The sequence below is a fragment of the Lacerta agilis genome, chromosome 1 (assembly GCF_009819535.1).
Source record: "Lacerta agilis isolate rLacAgi1 chromosome 1, rLacAgi1.pri, whole genome shotgun sequence".
Taxonomy (NCBI): Eukaryota; Metazoa; Chordata; class Lepidosauria; order Squamata; family Lacertidae; genus Lacerta; species Lacerta agilis.
In genome coordinates this window covers 46,959,853-46,984,673 of record NC_046312.1, presented here as the reverse complement: position 1 = coordinate 46,984,673, position 24,821 = coordinate 46,959,853, and the positions used below count along the sequence as shown (strand labels likewise).

The 24,821-nt window shown below is 39.6% G+C and overlaps 1 protein-coding gene across 23 annotated transcripts in view; it reads left to right on the top strand.

Annotated features, from left to right (window-relative positions):
* Positions 1 to 24,821, top strand: part of GPHN (gephyrin) — a 235,191-nt gene that overhangs the window by 46,419 nt on the left and 163,951 nt on the right. For all 23 annotated transcript variants that reach the window (XM_033147666.1, XM_033147695.1, XM_033147633.1 and 20 more), the window contains one exon: positions 15,697 to 15,754. In XM_033147666.1, coding sequence (XP_033003557.1) covers positions 15,697 to 15,754 — 58 coding nt within the window. Of the gene's footprint in view, positions 1 to 15,696; positions 15,755 to 24,821 lie in introns of those variants that run through there.

Genomic DNA, 24,821 nt, shown 5'->3' with positions numbered 1-24,821 from the left:
GTGCTCTGAAAAAGATATTCAAGGTAAAAAACAGCCTACTGCCATTATGGTGATTTGCATTAAAGCCTATTAATAGTAACTCTGCTTTAAAATAGTGGTTTTTGAAGGAATGTTTTTTATCTTTAGTTTGATGCTCTGTGGGCTTCCTATCCTTTTGTAACCTAGTTGTCTCTAGGTTTTCCATAGGGACCAAATACTAGTTTTTAAAGTAGCTTCACTGTGGTCCATCATTGAGCTTGTTGTCTTAACACTTTCTTTTTCCTGTCACCAATTTTGTGCTGGGTAAATATGCTCGAATAAGATAGATAGAACATAAATTGGAATTAGGAAAATCAAGACGGTAAATAAATATAGCCTTCTATTTCGTAATTACAAAAACTTACAGGGTGACCATATTTGGAATACTATAAATAATTCTGGTCACTGCACCCCAAAAAGGATATTGTAGAGTTGGAAAAGGTTCTGAAAAGGTCAACCAAGATGTTCAAAGAGATGAAGCTACTCCTTTATGAGGAAAGGTTGCAGCATTTGAGACTTTTTAGTTCAAAGAAAAGGCCAATAAGAGGCAAAATGATAAAAGTTCATAAAGTTATGCATAACGTGAAGAAAGTGGACAGAGAAATAATTTTATCCCTCTGTCGTAACTGCAATGCATAGACATCTAATGAAGCTGAATGTTGGAAGATTGAGGACAGATAAAAAAGTAGTTATTCACATAGCGCAGTAAAACTATTGAACTTGCTCCCATAGGAAGCAATGATGACCACCAACCTGGATGGTTTTAAAAGAGAATTGGACAAATTAATGGAGAATAAGTCTATCGATGGCTACTTGCCATGATGGCTGTGTTCTTCCTCCACTGTCGGATGCAGTATTGTCTCTGAATGTCAGTTGCTGGAAGCCTCAGGAGGGAAGGGTGCTCTTGTGCTCAGGCCCTGCTTGTTGGTTTCCCACAGGCATCTGGGTGGCCATTGTGAAAACTGGATGCTGAATTAGATGGGCCATTGGCCTGATCCAGCAGGCTATTCCTATGTTCTTATGACGGGGCAATGTTGCTGATTCATGCACATGCTCCACAGTGTCCAGTGACTGTACACAGGGGCTGAGTTTCACACACTATCCATTCAAGTTGCAGCAATCACCACACAGTTAGTTGAATTAGAGGTTGTTTCTGTTTTGTAGTTTATGTATACACACATTGTAGTTTACATATGCATAGTTGTCTTCATTGTTCAAGTAATGAAGTAAAGTCACTGAACTGATATGCTTGATTGGAATAATGAAATGGAGTGTGGAATAGGGTCAGTAATGCAAAGTGTTATGAAAAGGTGTTATGTGTAGTGTTTATTGAAAAAAAAAACCAGAATAATTGATCTGGTTAGAGGAGGCAAATCACTCTTACAAAAATGTTTTTCTTGCCAAGTAGAGTGGGGTTTACTGAAGGAAGGGAGAAATAATTCTGTGATAATTCATTGATTGCTGTACTGCTACATATTTTTGTGCCCTTCCCAAAGGAGTACTTGCTTTGAAAATATCCATCCCTGTATAAAAAGTACTGTCTTTAGGTTGAAGCAAGGAACATAATTTATTACCTAGTCCCCATTGTAATAAATAACTGCACTTTAGGGAGTCATCAGCCCACCAACTGTATCTCAAAATGGCTTTTAAAAAGCATTCTTCTTTGTCTAAACAATGAGAGTTGGAATGTTTTATGGGGATTTTTTTTTCAAGTTCTGCATATTTCTCCCCTCATGAAGCTTCAGATCTTTATCATGTTTAATGAGCTGGCCGGTCAAGCATCTGATGCCCCAGTGGGAACTTTCAAAGTCACTGAGCACATTTTCCTTAAACCTAGCTGACATTCCTGTCTGTTGGATTTAATGTGTGGCATCCATAGATAAATTACCAATCATATGGAGCAGACAAAAATTGCTCCACCATGCTGTAAATATGCAAGCATTTTTTTTTTGCACAATTTTAAGATTCTGTCCAGATTTGGAAGCAGTTTAAATGCTTTTTTAAATATATATTGAAACTAAGAATTAGAAACCCAGCTGCCCATTGCCGTATTCTCAGATAAGTTCAGCCTCACTGCAAAAAGGATATTGCAAAGCTGGAAAAGGTTTAGAAAAGGGCAACCAAAATGATCAAGGGAACAGAACAACTCCCCTTTGTGGAAAAACTACAATATTTGTATCTTGTTTGTGTAGAGAAAAGGTGATGGGGGCCAGGGAATGATAGATGTGTATAATATGCATGGTGCTGAGAATGTAGGTAGTTTTTCTCCCTCTCATAATACTAGATCCCAGGGTCATCCCATGAAGCTAAATGCTGGAAGATTCAATGCAAATACTTCCTCATAGTCAAACTATGGAATTCACCCTCACAAGACATAGTGATTGCCTCCAACTTTGATTGTTTAAAAAGGGGAGGTTAGATGATTTCATGAAGGATAAGGACATGAATGGCTACTTGCCCTGATGGCTATTTACTATCTCCAGTATTAGAGGCAGTATGCCTCTGAATGTGTCTCCGAAGGCCACTTGCTGGGAATCACAAGTATGGGGAGTGTTCTTGCATTCCATTTCTGCTTCCAGGTTTCCTGTAGGCCACTCTGAGAACAGGATGCTGGACTAGATAGGCCTTGGGTCTGATCCAGCAGGGCTCTTACATTCTTAAGCTCAGATTGAATGGACTCAGATTTAATAACACCAAATGATCTGAATAGTTTCTTTTTACCTTTTATATTCCACTACTGTCACCAAGTTTGTCACGTATTATTCACCATGAATACCTGAATTTGGGGTGACTGTTCAAATCCTTAAAACATTAATTTTATGGAAGACATAGCAGCATTAACTATTTTTCCTTCTGAGAGAATGGAAAATCTCAATCTCTGAGCCTGTTTATTTTTACTCTTTTATTTTTTCACAGAAATTTTCAAAACAGGAGATCTATTCTCCTAGTCTTATTCCAAACCTAAGAATCTTCTCAACGCTTTCTCATAGTCCAAAACCCACTAACTGTTTTAACAAACAAATCCTGAACATTCTGTCTTCTTGTGTACTCTCCCTCCCCTCCCCTAACATTCAATCTTTTAAACAATTCTTTCCTTCATCCAGTCACACTGCAGAGTGCAGCTGACTAGAAGGGTAATCAGCCACAGGGAAGGCTTGAGGGCTGGCAGGAATCCAACTGTGAGCAATCTGAAATAAGGATTTACCTTATGTCCAGTGTCACATTTGGGGAGTAATGTAGAATGCACCAAGCACTTGATGACCCAGAAAATGATTTTGAGGGCTAAAACTGTGGGTGGCTTTCCCAATGTTCCACAGTTAACTCAATGATTTCTGTGAACAGAAGGCCTCAAATTCACAATCATGTAGGAAACATTGAAATATGGAGTATGTGTTCATGGGTTTGAGCACTAGAGCCCTGTAAATGGAACCTACAACAAAATGTTGCAGTATATCCTCACTACAGTCGTACTTCTTGTTACGAATGCTTCAGGATGCGTACAACACAGGTTACGAACCCGGAAATAACGGAACGTATTACTTCTGGGTTCGGCGGTTCATGCATGCGCAGGTGCATCAAACGACGTCACGTGCATGTGCAGAATCACGCCGCACACATGCGCCGCTTCAGGTTACGCACATCACGGGTTACGAACGGAGTTCCGGAACGGATCCCATTCATAACCAGAGGTACCACTGTACCTGGCAATTCAGAGTGCCCAACCTCGTGCTTTTTTCCAGGATACACCATTACAGCCATCCCAGTCCCTTCTCCTCCTCCCCTCCTCCCACAACAGTTAGTCAACATCTCATGATTACTGAACGTGCTTAGTCTTTGTTGCGGGGCTATCTGCCCCATATTTATATTTATATATTATTTTAATAAAAAATAAGAGTGTGAGAGACTAATGCTAAAAAGTTACTAAGAGGTGAAAATTGAGCTGGGGAAGTCCAGTTCTGAAGTCCTAAATTTGCATATTTTATCAAAGAAAATAGATCAGAACGGCATTATAGCTAGCTTTGGTTCCTTTGCTGTGACACATGTGATTGTAGTGCATTGCTTGGAGGGCACCCAAGATGAGCATGGACATTTTCTTCCAAGAAATTTACTTTGTTCAATTCTTTAAAACTGTCAGCTAATAAACCTTCTATGTGAATATGATGGATGACAGTGATGGTATAGTTTTCCTTTTTGTACACCCCCCCCCCTTTAAAAAGTCTGCCCAGCTCCTTGTAGAATTTCTAAGCTCTTTTTGCCCAGGATCTTTCTCTTTAGTCCAGCTCCAGGAAAAAGTAAAGAGAGAAGCTCTAGATTTATGTTCCCAAAGCCCAGTGGATATAGAACTTAACAAAACCTTGTGAAATACTGGTATCCTTAAGACACATGTGGTGAAAATTCCAGTGAGAAATTCCAAAGAATTGCCTTTTAAAACCAAGGAAGCCAAATGTAAAAATATAAATATTTTTTTTGGAAAGGGAAAGAAGGAAAAAGCAAAGGTAACAGTCACATACATATATACACTTATGCATGGAAATAAAATCAATAAAATCAGCCTAATTTAGCTATATGTTGTACATTTCCTGATTGAACAAAATCACAGATGACAGAGCATGTGCATAGTTTGCTGTACTAAAGGGGTTTCTGAGAAATAGCGTATTTGAATTCCTGATCATCCAACTGTTCATGGATTAAAAACGCCTGGGCTCAGTAATCCATGTTCTGATAACATCCTGTAGAGATTACTGTAACACATTCTACATGGTGCTACCCTTGAAGAAGGGGAACTGCAGCCAATACAGAATATTGCAACTCACAGCAAACCGGGGAGAGAGTTGATCCTTCCATTTGGCAAGCTGAAAAACTTGCATTGACAGAACAATTGCAATAGCCCTATATTGAATTCCCCATTGTGTTATTTTGTTCTTGGTTGGGTTTTTTTGTACTGTAAGTGCTTTATGCAATTTTATATTGTTTGCCACCCTGGGTTCCTTGTGAAGAAAGGGTGGCACATGAAGTAAATAAATTAATATGTTTCTAAGAAGGCAAGGATTGGGGATAAAGTCTCACTTATTTGTGGGAGCTTGTGGCTAGATAAATAAGCTTCTTTCTTAAGACAGCATGCCATTTTGTCCAGTAGAGAAGAAATCTTCATTTTTGATGTTAGTAGTTTAGGTGGCCAATGAGACTTTTACTTAGAGGACAAATCCACCTCCCTAATGCTCTGAACTTAGATTATGAAAGTCCTTGTCAATTCCAATTACAGGGGCCATGTGAGAAGAGCTTAACTCCTGGATGTATGTTCAGAGACAAAACTCTGGATATCTGTTTACCTATAACAGTGAACTACGAATAATGTGGGTTGGTGGAATGATTTTTATTATTTTTTGGTTGATGTTGAAGCCAGGAAAACCGTTATATGGCCACAGTCTTAAGATGGAAATCATAGTTTTAAGTTTATGACTGCATTCATGGCTTCAACATCGGCTAAAATGTTTTCTTCTCCCCCTGCATTGCTCTGTTATTTATATATTCATTTATATACTGCTTAACTATAATAGTCTCTAAGCAGTTTACCATCTAGCCGACAAGGTTCTGGAGAACTTGGAAGCTTGCACACTATATTGTGATATTTTGGTTGGCCTAGTATTGACCTAATATGGATTTTGGAATTTTCTTATGGTTTCTAATAGTAAAACACGGGTGGTATTTTAGTAAAACACTATTTTACTAAAATAGTAAAAAATTTCTTATGGTTTCTAATAGTAAAACACGGGTGGGACGCGGGTGGCGCTGTGTGTTAAACCACAGAGCCTAGGGCTTGTTGATCAGAAGGTCGGTGGTTCGAATCCCCATGACAGAGTGAGCTCCCATTGCTCGGTCCCTGCTCCTGCCAACCTAGCAGTTCGAAAGCACCGCAAAAAGTGAAAGTAGATAAATAGGTACTGCTCCGGCGGGAAGGTAAACGGCGTTTCTGTGCGCTGCTCTGGTTTGCCAGAAGCGGCTTAGTCATGCTGGCCATATGACCCGGAAGCTGTATTCCAGCTCCCTCGTCCAATAAAGCAAGATGAGCGCCACAACCCCAGAGTCGTCCACGACTGGACCTAATGGTCAGGGGTACCTTTACCTTTACCTAATAGTAAAATAGGATATTTTTTCCAAATAGGATCAAAATAGACTTACCCAACATGAATCCTGCCCACCCAAAGGATTGTGTACTGCTTGAAATACTGCCTCTTGATTGGGAAAAAAATGCATGCAGGCAATTCCCCTGCTTAAAATTGCATAAGCATGTATTGGATGTTTTTATCCCCAGAATATCCCTTATGGGGAACGAGATTGCTGTGCTCTGCCTCCAAACTGCTTTGGACATCCATGTGTGACTGCATTTTAAACTAGCTATTTGCTAATCGATTACTACTGAATTGACTACTGAATTGACATAATGCATACTGAACTATATTTGGACTTATTGTAGTCATGCACATACTACATTGACCCATATATGGATATTTAGTGTTGTCAGAGCACACCAGTTAGGTGAAGTAGAAAGGAGTACCCCCACTGCCACCCCAGTATGCAGAGTCAAGATCAGGAAGAATATTGTTTCAGCTTGACCATATTGTTGCTCAGCTCAGTTAGGAGTGAAAGAACATTCCTGGCCACTGGCCATGCTGGGGCTGAATACAGTTTATCTAGCAACAAGTGGAGGGCCACAGAATCTCCACATCTCCTCCTGAAAGGACTAAAGTCTTTAAATCAGTGAAGTTTATTGTCAGAATTTTATATATACAATCAAACAAAATGTTGCATGCACAGGGTTAACTGAACTAAAACAACTGATCTCCAAAAGTGTTGGTGATTTCTGGGGAAAACATCAAGGTTGATCAAGGTAGTACGTAGTGGTCTGGATCACCACAAATACACTTTAGCCTATACATTTTCTGTTGTTGAAAAGCAAACATCATTCTAAATTGTGGATTGGAAGAAATTCTAATTTGATTTATTTTAATTCACATCTCTTAGTATAATCAAGATTATATATACATAATATTTAAGTCTGTGAATATGTATACACTGTATAAAGTATATGATGAGTATAATAAATGCTGGCACTGTTTTTTTCTATAAACACCTTCTGTGTTTTGAATTAACAATCCAACTACCACATTTTTCCATGTGCAAGATGACACCCATACTTACCATATTAACCCAATTTATCATTAAAAATTTTAAGAAAAAAGTTGTCTTATACATGAAAAAATAATACAGTGAACACACAGTAAAAGTGCTGGTAATTCAGTGTTTACTGGGGAGAGTCCCCTAGTGGATTTCATATGTTATGCCTATCCCTTTAGTTATGCATATGACAGTGTCGTGCAATGGTTAGATAAGGGAAGGTTGCCAACTTCGGAGGCCCGTAGGCACCTGCCTCCTGCAACCACACACTCCCTGACCTCTCCAACACCTATGCCATCACATACCCCCCACTCCCCCTAAACACTGAAACAATAAATTTAACGGAACCTAATATTTTCATATGTTTCCTTTCCAAAAACCACAGAAATCAATGATAAAAAAACTTGTCAGTTTTCTCATATTTGCTCGAGCTCCACAAATGTGTGAAATTGAAAGCCAAGAATGATTTGCATGCAGATACAGCCCGTGATCAGTAATGATGTTGTGCAACATCACAAATTGTACTTGCTTATAACTTACCTTTCATGAATCTACGGTTTTTCTTGGTCTTTTAAGCACAAATCCAAATAGGAAGGATGAAGTAAATGCTTGGGATCACCAAATATGTCTCATTTTGTCCTCTTCCTGTTTTGCCTTATGAAGTAGCTAAGCCTTGCTGCATTGTCAGAGGAATCTTCCTGTGAGTCAACCATGCCTATTTGTTGCTGACAGGATGAATTAAATAGTGGGAAATGAGGGTCTCCTCTGATGCAGAAGTGGTACTTGGGGTGTGGTGCATGTAGCTCTGTTTCATAGCACCATTGTGACTAATGATGATACCAGTAATGAAAAATGAGAATACAGTGGTGCCCCGCTAGACGAATGCCTCGCTAGACGAAAAACTCGCTAGACGAACGGCATTCGCTAGCAGAAGGCTGCCCCGCAAGACAAAAAGAAAAAAAAAATCCGGCGCAAAACCTCCGCGCTGCATTGACGCTTCGCTAGACGAAAAATTCGCTCTACGAAGACACTCGTAGAACGAATTATTTTCGTCTAGCGGGGCACCACTGTATGAAACTCTGTTTTATAGATTTTAATGAGGCAACAAGAAACGGCATATCTTTGCAGCGTGAGGCCAGTGAACATACAGAGTTTGAGAAGACATGGATTGCTTCATTTTTTACATTCCAGTGCATTTGTAGGGCAATACCTCTTCCCCTATAAAAGGTGTTCACAGGGACTTACATAAAATAGGAAGTTTGACAGCTGAGCTGTGAAACCTTAGTCCATATATATTTTTCTGTTTTGATGTGGTGTGGGGAAAGTGAAATTTGAAGAAAAGAGGTGGTGAGCTGGAAGAGGATGCAAAACCCTTCCACATATTACTGCAGCACTATACCATGTATCCTGTTTTATTTGCAACAAGCAACTCAAGTTCCAAATCAATCCCTGATGTCTTGCAGTGTGCCTTCTGCTGGAAATCTCAACATGGTAGTGAATGAATATTCTGCTGTTGCTCTTGTTCTTGACATTCCATCTTACTGTACTGCCACACACAAAAACCCTTTGTGGTATGTAGGGATAACGGATAATTATGACAAAAACAAATGGTTGCAGAAATTACTGCTGTAAGCTATGAACATTTACTTGGATGTAAGCTACATTAAACCCAGTGAAACTTATTCTGAGTAAACGTGTAAGATTATACATGTAAATCTCATATATAAGATTGGGTTTTTACTCCAAATACCATCAGAACAGTAGTCTATGATGCTATTAGCTGTGTCTTTAAAGTACTCTTTTACACTAAAAAGTGAAGGGAATGAGAAGGCTGTGAATATGATATAGCATACACAGGATTTCTAGTTTTCTCTGGCTGGGTGCTAACAGCTGGGTGCACGGCGGGCAAAAAAATCAGCAGGTGAATTGCTCCCATTACTGCGTATTCCTGCTAGGAAAGCTTTATCCATTGGATTTCTACATACCATAAGGCTACAGGGGAAAAAGTTGAAACATCAGACTTTCAAGACTCCCATGAAGAAATTGAAGATTGTTCAGAAATCGCAATAACAGCATTTCAAAGAATACAATGCTGTGTATTTTTACTATGGAGAAAGCCTCTCTAATATCTTTTGGATTTTCTTTTTAAGTAAACATACAGACTAAGGCTGCAATCCTAGACCCTTACCTGGAAGTAAGCCCAGTAGTTTTAATTGTAGTGCCCCTTCGTTGGAATGATGGACGGTTAATATCCAAGACTTCTTTATCAATGGATAAAATTTCTGCGTGCTAAGCGTGCTTCTTTACTGATATCAGAGAATGAAAAAAATTTTTTTGCAGCTGTTGCTCATGTCATAGGACTTTTGGAGTTGGAAGCTCTTGGGTGGAAGTCTTATCAGCTACTGCAGCAAAAACAAGGAATAATTTTATTGCGTAATTATAATAAGTTGTATTAATGAAACTGTTAAATATTTAATGCTGCAATCCAGTTTATGGATTGAATTCAGTGATGCTTACTTATGAATAGACATTTATAGACTTGCCCTGTATGCAATTGTACATTTTTTCAAAACTGAGAAAAATTTGCTCAGTCCTCTTTTTCTCTTCTGGAGCTTCAGATGGAGGCTCCCCCCCCCCCGTAACTGTTTGCCCCTGCCTTTAGAGCCTCAGGGGTCCACCTTTGTCCCACACCTCGCTTCTCAGTGTCAAGCTTCCCTCTTCCCCTTGTACCACCCCCTAGCAGCTTCCCTGCTTTCTCTCCTCCTGCCCCATCCCACAGACTACCATCGTTCACACTTGAGAAACAGTGTGGTATAGTGGTTAAGAGCAGTAGACTCATAATCTGGCGAACCAGGTTCACGTCTCCGCTCCTCCACATGCAGCTGCTGGGTGACCTTGGGCTAGTCACACTTCATTGAAGTCTCTCAGCCCCACTCACCTCACAGAGTTCACCTCACAGAGTGTTTGTTGTGGGGGAGGAAGGGAAAGGAGAACGTTAGCTGCTTAGAGACTCCTTCAGGTAGTAATAAAGCGGGATATCAAATCCAAACTCTTCTTCTTCTTCCCTACCCTTTACCACAGAAAATAATCTTCCCGGGTGACCTCATTTCCCCTTCTCAGCCGTCCCTACAGGATGTAACAGAGTAGTGAGCAACTAAAGGGGGAAAAAGCTTTTCAAATGAACACAAATAGATTTGTGTAGAGAGAATGGCTGTACAGAGCTACACATGATAGAAGCACCAATTTCATGTACACAAAGAATCTCTGTGGGGAAATGGCTAATTGATGGGTAATTAGTTACTTCATTTGCTATGAAAAGACAATGACAAAACATACACATATTTTAAAGAAGCACAAAGCACTTCAAAGGCAGCGAGAAAGGGGGGATGCAGAGAAGGCTGTGAAATCTTGTAGTTAATGCAATAATTATGCCTCAAAATAATTAAGATTCTGCCCATGGTGTGGACAGTGAGAAGAATAATGTATTTGGCAGCAACAAAACTGCAGCAGAACAGAGACAACTTGTCTTAGGGTGAATACATGATGCAATGAACATTACTAAATTAATATATCCCTACTGGTGAGTCTGTATAAGGATAAAGGTAAAGGTACCCCTGACCGTTAGGTCCAGTTGCAGACGACTCTGGGGTTGCTGTGCTCATCTCGCTCTATAGGCTGAGGAAGCCAGCGTTTATCCGCAGACAGCTTCCAGGTCATGTGGCCAGCATGACTAAGCCGCTTCTGGCGAACTAGAGCAGCACACGGAAATGCCGTTTACCTTCCCGCCGGAGCAGTACCTATTTATCTACTTGCACTTTGACATGCTTTCGAACTGCTAGGTGGGCAGGAGCTGAGACTGAACAATGGGAGCTCACCCTGTCACAGGGATTCGAACTGCCAACCTTCTGATCAGCAAGTCCTAGGCTCAGTGGTTTAGACCACAGCACCACCCGCGTATAAGGATGGAGCTACAATAAAGTTTCTTCCCACTATAACCTATCCTGCTAACTACTGACGTAAGCAATAAACAAACATGGGTCAACTGTTAGGAGTATACTTCTACCAATACAGTTAGACCTAGGTGCTTCATAAGGCAATGTAGGACTGGAACAATGTGGGTCATTTTTGCTCTATCACAAGCACTTCTTAATCCCCTTCTCAATTTGGGCCTTAAAAACCCCAAAAGGAAAAGTGTGGGTGCATGGAGGGTAAGTTGTAAGCAAGTATCACTTGTGGTGTTGTACATCATTACTGATCACAGGGTACATCTGTTAAGACATCAGCTTTCACTTCTGGTTTGTGGACTTTTAGCCAACATAAGATACCTATAACTCTGAACATAAACAGCATTCCCCCCCCCCCCAATATTGAATATAACCTATGAGAAAGTAGAGCACATGCATGATAGATCTGATAAAATGTGAGTAGTGTGTGCTTTAGGAGGGAAACACTCAATTTTAATAATTAGTTTTTGGATGGCAGTGAAAGATATTGTATTATTTGAATATTATTATCTACTGAGCAAAAGATCATGTTAATTGAAGTGGCATCTGAGCACTTCTGCAAATAACAACAACTAGGCTAGATGGAGTTATTTTTAGATTGCTTCACTGAATTCAGCTGACTCATTTATTAAGGTTTTAAAAGTGGCTTGGTTTATTGCAATTTTCTAAACATAAAATTGTATATAATGAAATTACATGAACAAAGCAATATGGACCAGTCCCAAAACAACTATAATTTTATTTGAAATCTGATTTCATACTAAATGCTTTTCTAAACATGGGTGGTAATAGGGAGTGAAGCGTACTATTTCAATACTTCAATTATTCATGACTGTTGTACAACACAATTCAACACATACCAAGGCATTCTGTATATTCAACAACAAAAGACCTGATGTGGAAGAAATCAGTATGATAAAATATTTTATTTTCCATATTCTGTAGTTTGGGATGACAGACCACAAACAATAAGGCACGTTCTTCCCAAATGTGTTCTTTGATTTGGTCATGCTTTCTCTGTATAAAAAGAGTTTTTAATACAATTTGGCAAAGCATTTTTTAATATTAGAAGTATAGTGCATGTTACTAGCATTATTTTTAGAAATGTGTGCAGCAACCTATGCTAAACCAGTCAATAATAGCTTTCTATAGTAGTATTAAAGTACTATTAAGAATTTCTAAAGCTTTCTAGCTCACCCAGATAAGTTCTAGCAGCTCTTTGTCATTTCTCCTGAAGTTAGCAAGCAAGAGGAGAAAGTTGCTGATCTTAAGACAAAGATGTAGCAAGCTAGAACTAAATCCACAGTTGATCATGGAGTAGTACAGCCATCCCCAGCTTGGTACCTTACATATGTCTTGAACTACAAGTTCCATCAGCCCCAGTCAGCATGACCAATGGTCTGTAATGATGGGAGTTGTATTCCCAGGATGGGGAAGGCTAGTATGTAGCCATACAGTTTGGCTAAAAAAATACCAAACAGATGAGGAGTGCAAGTTTTGCTCTGCACACCCAAAATACAAGACTTAAATGTCAATTTACGGTAACTCTTGCTCTCTAACCCTAATTTGAAAAAAGGACATGGTTAGTGATAAGAAACAGCTGGTTTTTAGAAACAGCCAACCTGAAGCTTTATCAGATTACTTTCAGAAGCTGTAATCTTTATGCATTGATTGACTCCATTGTAACTGGGTTGCACAGTATTGGAAATCTTTCTCACCTAAGATCAATACATATGGGTGTTGGAGCATTGAAAAGGTGTTCCTGTAACAGAATTTGGGTCATTGAAAGATTTAATATGAGTGTCTGACAATTTTCTTAGACCCAATTTCTAGAAGCGTGTGTGTACATATGTGTGTGGTGCCCACATATTGCATGTTTGCTTTGAAAAGTACTAATGTAACACATGTTTCATGCAACAACCAGTATGTGTAGCTAACTTGCGAGAGTGACACTCAAAGTGACACACAAAACAAAGGTGTTAGCCTATAAAGAAGCTTGGTAACTATTTTGTGACTCCTGTTGGTCCTGATTTACTTTATTGTGGGTTTTGAGAATAAACCAACAAAGATGGGTCCTTGTTTGTAATATAGGCCACAAGATTGAGAAAAAATATGTTACCCAATTTTGGAGTTATCTTTTAAATTGAAGTTGGTTCTTGTATCAGTGATATAGAGTGTCCAGTACATGAGGACTTACTGCCTATAGGGGCCTCCCAAATTCCAGAACTATTATTAACAGAAAGTTGTTCAGAAGGTATGTAATTGTATACTGGTGTATACGTAATCTACTTCATGAGAGGGAATATATCATATTTTTCCGCCTATAAGACTCCCCCATGTATATTACGTCCCCTATTTTGGGGGACTCAGATTTAAGAAAATGGGGAAAAGATGGCCCAGAGTATAAGAGCCCCCTAATTTTTCACATTATTTTTTAGGGGGGGAAACCTAGTCTTGTACATGGAAAAATACGGTATTTCACATGGGGAGTTGCAACAAAATGTAACCACCACTGATCGGTATTCTGATTTTTCCTACTGGTGTGTTGGGAAGAGGGAATGACAGTGTTTCCAAGCCACTAGATGTTCTCATGTGGGCTTAACTTTTGAATATAGTCAAAACAAAATAAAAAAATAAAAAAAATCCTTCCAGTAGCACCTTAGAGACCAACTAAGTTTGTTCTTGGTATGAACTTTCGTGTGCATGCACACTTCTTCAGATACACTGAAACAGAATATAGTGCATGCACATAAAATCCAATATGTGTAGGGTCAGATTGTGGAACTGATTCCTAGATTTTACCTGGGCTATCAATTACACTGTGCAATTACCGTATGCAGTTTATAGCAATTTCCTTAAGAACAAATCAAGACAGACTTCAGATCAATAAAAGCAGTGAAAAGCTTACCACCAGGAACTGGTGTATTCCTCTGCCAGAGGAGTTAATACACTGCAATGGTCTAAGGTTGAATGACTAGATTTGAACCCAATCTGTTTTTCGCCAGTGATGTATTAGTCTCTATCCAAGATAAAAGCTTACATTTAAAAAATCTGACGTAATGTTTCCCAATAACTGAAAGAAGGCTGATGTGATGGTAATTAGATGGATTAGTCCTAACACCTTCTTTTCAAATAGAAACTATAATTGCTTTGCTCCTAATGTCAGGGGCTTTCCAGTTTTGTTAACAGAAGTATAGTGGTACCTCTGGTTACATACTTAATTCGTTCTGGAGGTCTGTTCTTAACCTGAAACTGTTCTTAACCTGAAGCACCACTTTAGCTAATGGGACCTCCCGCTGCCACGGTGCCGCCAGAGCATGATTTGTGTTCTTATCCAGAAGCATTATTTCTGTGTTAGCGGAGTATGTAACCTGAAGCATATGTAACCTGAAGCGTATGTAACCCGAGGTACCACTGTAAAAGAACTGAGGGTAGAGGAGCCCACCATTTTGGATGAGATTTTAAGAGATCAGGTAGTATAGAATATGGGCCAGAGGCTTTGCCAGGTTTGAGCTGGGCAGTCAGATCAATAATATTACCAGAAGTTACAAATGCCACTCTGAAGGTTGTTGAAGAGGTGGTTGAAGAATTGACAGATTTTTGAATTTTTTTTTAGAAAAATAACTTCCCACTTGCATGGAAATAAAGTGGGAGTTTCATAGTGATTTGTTAGTGCCGCTGTAGTAATTTACTACCTTTTTTTCAAGGGCACATATTAGTAAATTCCATTTTTATCTCTGCAGCTCTTTTCTTCTGGTAATATCTAATATTAATGCAGATCAGGGGGGAAATTGCTGGCACCTAGCAGGAAAAGAACGTATTACTATTTGTACTTGTTTTAACTATTGGAATATTTTAGCTGTTGTAATGTATTCTAATTGAAATGTATGCTTCATTCTGTACAGAATTTTATTGGTTTGGGACCATAATAAGCTTTTTCTACTACTGTATAGACCTCTATATACCATACTTATACACTTATACCGTGTATAAGATGAGGCGCCCCCCCCCCCATTTTTTAAGTTTAGAAACGTGGGTCGTCTTATACATGGAATATAGAAATTAAATATCTACATAAATACGGTACTTGCCGCCATACATGCTCTGGCAGTTGCAGCTCTTTGCAGTGGTGAGCTGTGGGGCCTCCATAGTCTGCTTGCCTCCTCCCACTCAGCCCGCCCTACAGCTGAAGGAAGCTGAAGGCGGTGTGCATGCATATGAAAGCTTATACTCAGAACAAACTTAGTTGGTCTCTAAGGTGCTACTGGACAATTTGTACCAGAATCTAGGGATGACTTTGCAACCATTAAAAGTAGTTTACTGAAGTTTTGTTTTGTTAACATCTGTTGCAGCAATGCATAAGCATAAGTTTCTTGGGTATCTAAGCACAGTTTGTTCCTAGAAGTGAACCATGGAGATGGGCTTATGTGGTTAGCATCAATTTGTTTATTCCATACTGTTACTGGATTTTGAGAATATTTTCTTTTCCAAATTTCAGGTTAGGCGGGACTGTGTCTGCATACAAGATAGTGCCAGATGAAATAGACGAAATCAAGGTATCATTTTAATAACCGTTTTTGTTCAGCGCTTTCATTTTTTATGTATGCTGAAATGTACAGTGTTGATTTGCTGATTTTAAATTAATAATTAAATTCAAGTTTCTGGTCATTCAACAGCTACCACAACACCTAGGATAACATAATGGAAGTATTGCTTTTGTCTTTTCTATTCATTTGTTCAAGCTCCTTTTTACACGGAATGTTGATTAATTATTTTAGCTGCAATTCTGCAAAGTCAAAACCATTTCTATCAACCTGGGAAACAGCACAAAAGCTTTCCTGTCATACTTTAATTTTAGCTTGTGTATTAATTAATGCTATCGAGCATTTAATTAGGCAATAGTTAGGCTCTGCTTTCTAGCCGAATCTGCAAAGTAAACTGGCTATTTTTTTAAAGTACTGTATAACTAAAAGATGTAGGGCATCTTAGACTAACAAGTTTCTTATGGCATATGTTTTTGAGGACTATAGTTTACACCATCAGATTATGAAGCTCTTATCCTGACCTAAGTTTATGCCTCCCAGCCCAATATTTTTAAGCGGGTGGGGTGGGGTTAGGATGACACTTCATTCATCTGCTAATACGGATTGTGGTCCACAAAAACTTACATCATAACAACTTGTTAGTCTTTAAGGTGCCACAAGGCTCTTTTTTGTTTTTTTGTTTTTTGATGCAACAGATCAACTTTCTGTAAATTTGATGATTTGGCTGATGGATCAACATAAAAATCTTATTTAGAATATTTAAAGATTCATTCTTCTAAGTTATTCACAGAAAGCTGTGAGAAGAGAAGAATGTAGTGTAAAAATCTTATTTTTTAAAAGGATTGTTTTAAATGTAGCAAAATAGTCCTTAATGAAATGTGAGAAGGGATTACTCCATTTATTCCCAAATCTCACAGATCTACAGTTGCTAGAAATTTGTCTACAACTGTTGCTTTCGGCTTGAAATAGCTGGCCCAGACACAGAGGGCAGACTATAATTTCTGCTCTACCTTTCAGCTCAGAGATGCTCTTGTTTCCTAAGGCAATTTGGAAATAGTAATATGCAGCATTCCTCAAAAGAAACAGAATATGCAGACAGACAGTGGGGCAATTTGCCAGATTCTTATAAAAGAAGCATTTACTCTGCTTGGCTACCACCCTAGGATTATTAGCTCACCAGCAGCCTAGGTTTATTATTGTCAATTTATCTTCATTATCAAAGAAAGTTTCATATGAACTTTCTTCTGCAGAGGCAAGACTATTCTAGCAGCATTAGTAGAATCTATTACAATCCTGTGTTAAGATGTGATATTCATATTTGTTTCCAATATTTTAACCTCTAGTTTAAGAATTGTTTTGGGATTATGATGAAACCTATTATTACTACACAGAATTATGAAGTTATTCCACTCCATCCCCTCAGTGTTAGTTCTCTGAAGCAACTAGCAGGAGGAGTGAAAGGAATTTCCGTTATTTTTTCTTGTATGAGTTCAATTTTAAAAGACACATGCAAGTAAATCTACGCAATTTTAAAGGCAGCTAAGAAAGATATATCTATGTTATAAAACAGTTATATAGAAAACCTCTTAGTGCATCCTAACATGTTGTGTAGAACCAAAGGGGGATAATGTTCTGGAAGGCCTGTGAACTCCATCTTGGTAGTCAAGATAAGATTGGGATTAATTGGTAGTTGCTGCAAGAATGAGTTCATATGTGTTACTTACTTTGATATGCAAATTGGCTTGCTTTGATGCTATGCTTATCTGTGGGTTTGGGAAACTTGGCTATTGCCCTAGAGATGGGAGCTATCCATAACAGGTGAACCAAGGGGGGGTTCTGGCCAAACAGACATATACTGGTTTTTGTATAAGTAATGCACAAATGCTATCCTGGGTGTAGGCTGTTTCGGTGTCTATCCCGAGTCTATAAAGGCAGAAAGGCTCTGCAGGTTGAGTTGAAAGTGTACACCTTCTAATAAAGCATTAGAACTGATCATTCTGGCATTTTGGGCATCCTTCTTTGGTATCCCTTCATCAAACCACTTCCACAGGCCTGTGGATCAGGACACATGTGTGCCTCATCCTTCTTTATGTGTGCCTCATCCATGCTTTATGAAAAATGGAATCTGCTCCTAAGGAATTTTCTAATTTCTAATTAGCATTTTTAGAAAGTGACGGTCAAACCAGATGTTTACATGTTTATTGATGCAGGTGGCGCTGTAAGTTAAACCACAGAGCCTAGGGCTTGCCGATCAGAAGGTTGGCGGTACGAATCCCTGTGACGGGGCGAGCTCCCGTTGTTCGGTCCCTGCTCCTGCCAACCTAGTAGTTTGAAAGCACGTCAAAGTGCAAGTAGATAAATAGGTACCGCTCCGGCAGAAAGTAAACGGCATTTCCTTTCACTGCTCTGGTTTGCCAGAAGCGGCTTTGTCATGCTGGCCACATGACCCGGAAGCTGTACGCCGGCTCCCTCGGCCAGTAAAGTGAGATGAGTGCCACAACCCCAGAGTTGTCCGCGACTGGACCTAATGGTCAGGGGTCCCTTTACCTTTACCTTTACTTGTCTATTGACCTATAAAGCAAGGATAGGGGTAAGTAAGCGGATGAGAGAGAAGAGTGAAACTTACTTCCCTATTGTACTTAACTTGCCCTGCTTGACTGCTTTAAGCTGTTTTCTCCCAGTCTAGTTCTGATTCTGTAAATGAGTTGGGCTGAGGGAAACTAACTTGCAGCAAATAGACATAAGGTTAGGTGGGCGGGGGGAAAGGTTTTGCTCCTTTCCCCCGTGCATTCATTTTGATATAAAAAGTAGACCCTGCCTCCGTTTCTGACTGCCTCCACACAGCTTTTCCTGTTGAATTTCTGCCTGCCTCCTCTCTGTCTTTCCCCCAGTTTCTGACTGCCTCCACACAGCTTTTCCTGTTGAATTTCTGCCTGCCTCCTCTCCATCTCCCCCCCCCCCCATTTCTGACTGCTCGCATTCTGGAAAGCGGCTGTCGATAGCTTTGGCCAGGGAAGGTGCGCACGCACACGCAGACGGCTTCTTTGGGGGTTGGTGGCCTCCATTTTTGCCCCAGGTTACCATAGCAACCTGGCCTCGCAATGCCGCCTGGCCTTAAAGCCTGGCTTCTCTCCTGTCTCTTGAGATTTGGTCGTGTGGTAGCAGCTCTATCGCCCACCCCACCCCACCCCCGCCTCTGCGAACAGCTGCCTGCTTGTTATGCATTGTTGGGCCCCTTGAGGTGGCGGCTGAAAGTTAGGGCGCAAATGGCAGACAGCCGTTTGAGGCGGCAGCTGTAAGTTGTCGCCTCGGGATTTGGGTGGCGCCTTTCTATTGGTTGCTGGTTGTGATGTCAGTGCTGTTACATCTAATAGGCGCGCCAAATTTTTTGCATTTATTCTTTATTTTAGGTATGTCAGGTGTGGTTTTTTAAAATTTAATTATCCTATGTTATTCCCTGATGGTCATGGAATGCTGTGTCCTAATTTGATGCTGATTGGTCCAGCGGTTACGGATCAAGTTGTTAACACCCGTGCACACAATGGGAACATTTTTATATATATAGATGAACAACTACATGTTTGATAAATGCAAACACATGAGTTTTTGTCCCCCCGGAGGAAGCTGGTTATACTGGAGTTGCATGAAAGGGTTGTGTGACTTAAGACAGCTATAGTATGTGGAGGGAAAGAGCCAAGGAAGGTGGTTGTTTTAATTGCTTAGTTTAACATTTGCTTTTGATGATGGAAAATTCATCTAGGCAAGTGAAACAAAATTAGGGAAGAGTGGCATTCTTTGTTTTCATCCACTAGATCAATTGAAAAACCTGATAAGTGCTTCAAAACAGAACCCCCCCAGCCTCCAATGTGCAAAAAAAACAACAAAAAAAAAACTTATGATGAAACTATCAGTTCAGATCTCTGGAAAGCCATCTCTGTAACAATAAAAATATCCTACTGAAGCATATCAGAGCATCTGGTTGATTTATTGATTTTATTTATTTATTAAATTTGTATACTGTGTGATAACCGAAGATCACAGGGCAGTTCACCACAAAAAAATACAAAATTAGAACTCAAAATACATAATGAAAAACAACCATTACCCCCCCACACACACAAACACATTAAAAAGCCCATAGAATGTTTGATCAGCCAAACGTCTGCTTATAGAGAAACGTTTTCACCTGGCACCTAAAGACATTTAATGAAGGTGCCAGGCAAACCTCTTTGGGAAGAGAATTCCACAAATGGGGAGCCACTGCAGAAAAGGCCCACTCTTGTGTTGCCACCCTCCAGACTTCTAACACAAAAAGAAGGACCTCAGATTATGATCACAGGGTCCTGGGCGGTTCATACGGGGAGAGGCAGTCATTGAGATATTGCTGCCTGAGCCACTTAAGCATTTTGGATTGGGCCTGCAGTACAGCTAGAGTAGCTAATTCTCATTATAATCTGTTATACCTGATAAGGCTGGAGCTCAAGATTATGTATCTATTTTGTATTATGTACTTATTTGGGCAGCAAATAGCTTTAATCTTGGAACTCTTGTAGAGCAGGACTGTAAATAATTTGGAGTCCTTTGAGAAAATGAAAATTCATATTAAACCATGCTTTAAGTCTAACAGTATTTCTTATAGGATGGGGTGCCAGAAATGAGACAATGATTTGATTAAATGTTTCATCCATTTAAGCTGCTGAACTCTTGTGCGTTGCATTGGAATAATTTTATCCCAACTGTAGTTTAAACAGTTAGCCTTTTTTATTGTTGTTGTTGGTATCAAAGCTGTCCTTTATTTTAAACAATTTAAAAATGCAAAGCTACATGAACTGCTTGGCAGCTGAATGACTGCACTTTAAAAATGAGGCTGTCCCTATGGTGATGCATTCATAGGGGCTTTAACAGAGTAACATTTACAAAGCAACTCCCTTATGAGGAAGGGTTATAAAATTTGGGGCTTTTTAGTTTAGAGTAAAGTCAAGTAAGGGGCATTCTAGAAGTGTAGAAAATGATGCATGATGTAGAAGAAAAGTGAACAGAGAGGTTTTTCTCACTCTCATAATACTGGAACTCAGGGCCATCCAATGATACTGAACGTTGAAATTTTCAGGACAGAGAAAAGAAAATGCTTATTCACACAGCTTATTACTGTGGAATTCATTCCCATATGAGGTACTGATGGCCATCAACTTGAACACTTATCTGACTGCCTCACTTCAAAAAGGATGTAGAGTTGGGAAAGATTCAGAAAACGGCAACCAAAATAATAGAGGGAACTTCCTTGTGGTTGCAGCATTTGGGGCTTTTTTGTTTAGAGTAAAGGCCAAAAAGAGGTGATATAGTAGAAGTGCCATATTTTTTTGCTCCATAAGACACAATTTTTTCCTCCTAAAAAGTAAGGGGAAATGTCTGTGCATCTTAAAGAGCAAATGTGTGATCCCTAGAGCCAAATCGCCCGAGTGCAGGGGCAGAAATCGGATCGGGCGTCACGGAGGAGGGAAGGCTGCAGAGAGGAGGCTGCTGGGGTTCCTGTATCAGGCATATTTTGGTGTGTGTGTGTGTAGGCGTGTGAGTTGTGTTGCTGCACGGGAGAGTGTGTGGTTAAAAGGGGCGTTTGAGTGTCCTTGTGTGTGGAGCCTCTCGATCGCTGTACTGCATCCCAAGGCTACTGTCTGTTCACCAGCCCTGTCCCCCTTGCCTAATTATTGTAGCGCCTTCCTAAGGATTCAGTTGCGACTCCTATTTTGTTTTGCGCTCCCCGCCGCATACGGTTTTAACTGGGCAGTTAAAGTCAGCTGCTGCTTCCTTCCTTTTGCTCTTGTCCCTTTCTGGCAGGGAGCACACAGCTGCAGTGAATTCCTTTCCTGTCCTCTGCCTCAGGGTCTTACGCCCACCCTCATGTGTTTTTGGTTGCTGTGTTTGCTCAGATTGGGCCAGCAATGGCCCATTCCCCTTGCTCAGTGCATCTGCTTGCTGTGGGGTGATGCGGCTAGGAAGGAATTAGCAGGCGGACATGATCCTTTCCCCTTTCGTTGCTTAACGCCGGCCGCGGCAGCAGCACCTCGCATCAAGCAGATCCGCTGAGCAAGGAGACTGGTGGCAGACAAATGCAACAAAGAGCAGGGAAATCCTCTGTTATTGTGGCAAGCAGAGGGGAAAGGATCATGTCCTTCCTGCTAATTCCTTCTTAGCCGCACTGCATGCAGGCTCCAGCCCACCCGGCTCAGCTTCAGGGGGCTAGGAGTGCAACCAACAGCCTCCTCCTCCTCCTCCTCCTCCTACTCCTCCTCCTCTCTGTGCTCCGGTGCTGCTGCATCCAGGGAAGCATTCCAGGGATGCGCAGACAGCCAGAAAACATGCAGGAGGGAGAGAGAGGGGGGAAGGATGGAGAGGGCTGGCTTGGGCAGAGGCGGGGAGAACTTTTGCCTTCCTTTCCTCCCTCCCCTTAAACCGCTCTCCTGCATCGTTAGCCACCTCCTTCTCCACACACCCCACGCATGCTCCTTGTCCCTTCAGTGTTTTTCCTTCCATCCCCACTTAAAACTCCTCTCCTACAACATTTGATTCAGAATATTTTTTTTCTTGTTTTCCTCCTCTAAAAACTAGGCGTGTCTTATGGTCAGGTGCGCCTTATGGAGCGAAAAATGCGGTAATGTAAAATTATGCATGGTATGGAGAAAATGGGTAGAGAAAAGTTTTTCTCTCTCTCCCACAACATTAGTACATGTTCTAAACAGATTTTATATATGTATATAGTTTTAATTCTATCAATGTTTACTAGTACTGTATTTTAATTACTGAGTTTTTGTGTTTTTAGCACTTCTTGCTTTTATCTATAAGCCGCCTTGAGTCCCATCAGGGAAGAGTGTGGTATGAATAAATGATGATGATGATGATGATGATGATAGAACTTGTGGGCATCCAATGAAACTGCTAGCCTGGCAATTGAAATTGCTAGCCTGGCAATTGAAAAAAAGGCAAAGACAAAACATTATAAATAAAATTATGAAAGAGGGCAAAATAACAGGGAAAGTCAAAGATATTGAAGAAGCATTTCTAAATTTCTATAAAGGTTTATATCCAAAGGGACAGGAGGATGAAGAAGAAATGGATGCATATTTAAAGAGCCATAGAATAAGGAAAATCTCGAAGGAAGATCAAGAGAAAATGAATGCACCAATTGAAATCTCGGAACTGCAGTTTGTAATTCAAAGTTTGAAAATAGGCAAGGCTCCGGGTCTGGATGGTTTGACGGCGAAATATTATAAAGAACTGGCAGGTCAGCTGAGCCCAGCTTTATTAGATGTAATGAACAATACCTTAATGAGAGGACAGCTCCCAAATTCATGGAAAGAAGCTTTCATAACGTTGATACCAAAACAGGATACAGATTTATTAGATGTAAAAAATTATCACCCAATTTGGATTACAAATTATTCACAAATATTCTGGCAAATAGATTAAAAAATGTATTAAACAAAATGATACACAAGGATCAATCAGGCTTTCTACCAAGAGAGCAAATGAAGAACAACGTAAGGATTATCGTGGATATAATTGAATATTTAGAAATGAAAATAAACAAAAGGCCGCGTTAGTATTTATAGATGCGGAGAAGGCATTTGATAATGTGTCTTGGAAATTTATGGAGAAAACACTAGAAAATATGGAAGCAGGAGAATTTTTTTTGAGAGGAATTAGGGCAATATATGGAGAACAAACAGCAAAATTAATTATTAATAATACATTATCAGAAAAATTTCATATAACAAAAGGTACGAGACAGGGGTGCCCTGTGTTGATAAAGAATATGAGTAAAACCGAAAGTGATGAGTTACAAAAAAGATATGGTTAAGCAGACAAAGTATCTTGGTATCAATCTAACATCTAAAAATATAAATTTATTCAATGATAATTACATACCGATTTGGAAGGAAATCAAAAGGGATATAGACGTTTGGGGAAGATTGAAATTGTCATTATGGGGTAGGATTGCAGCGATAAAAATGAACATACTACCAAGGTTATTGTTCCTTTTCCAAATGTTGCCAGTGATTAAGGGTACAAAAATATTTAAAGAATGGCAAAAAAATCTACATTTATTTGGCAAGGAAAACGGTTGAGGATCAAACATAAATTATTAGTAGATAAAAGAGAAAGAGGCGGGTTTGGGCTGCTGGATCTGAAAATTTATTATGAAGCGGCATGTTTAATCTAGATAAAAGAATGGATTATATTAAAAGATACAGATATCTTAGATCTAGAAGGGTTTAATAATAGGTTTGGGTGGCACGCTTATCTCTGGTGGGATAAGGTGAAAGTGCACAAAGAATTCCTAACACATGTGATAAAAAAGCCATTATACGAGGTATGGGAAAGATATAAAAACCTGCTAGAAAGAAAAACACCAAGGTGGCTATCCCCAACAGAGACTCTGACTGTGAAAAAATTCAACATGGAGGAGAATTGTATTACTTATAATGATTTTTTGGTAGATTCGGAGAAAGGGTGGAAGATGAAATCTTATGATGTTGTGATGGATAGAATGACAGGATGGATACAGTATCATCAGGTGTATGATATATTTAATGATGACAAAAGGAAAAGTGGTTTTGAAAAAAACAAGTCAAAATTCCAAATTGAGATAGTAGAAGGAAATGGGAAATTATTGACAAAAATGTATGAATTTTTATTGGAGTGGTGTACAAAGGACGAATTAGTGAAAGAAGCAATGATAAAATGGGTGGTTGATTTGGGTCACAATATTCAATTTGATACGTGGCATAAACTATGGAATCATTATATTTAATTTAAGGCATGTGTTGTGTTAAAGGAAAACCTGATGAAAATGATGTACCACTGGTATATTACACCGACAAAATTAGCAAAAATGTATAGAACAGGAAGCAAGAAGTGTTGGAAGTGTAAGACCCAAGATGGGGATTTTTACCATATGTGGTGCGGGTGTGAGAAAGTAAAGCAATATTGGGAATTAATATATAATGAGTTAAAAAAGATGTTGCAATATACGTTTCAGAAACTACCGGAAGCCTTTTTATTAGGCATGGTTGGAAATGAA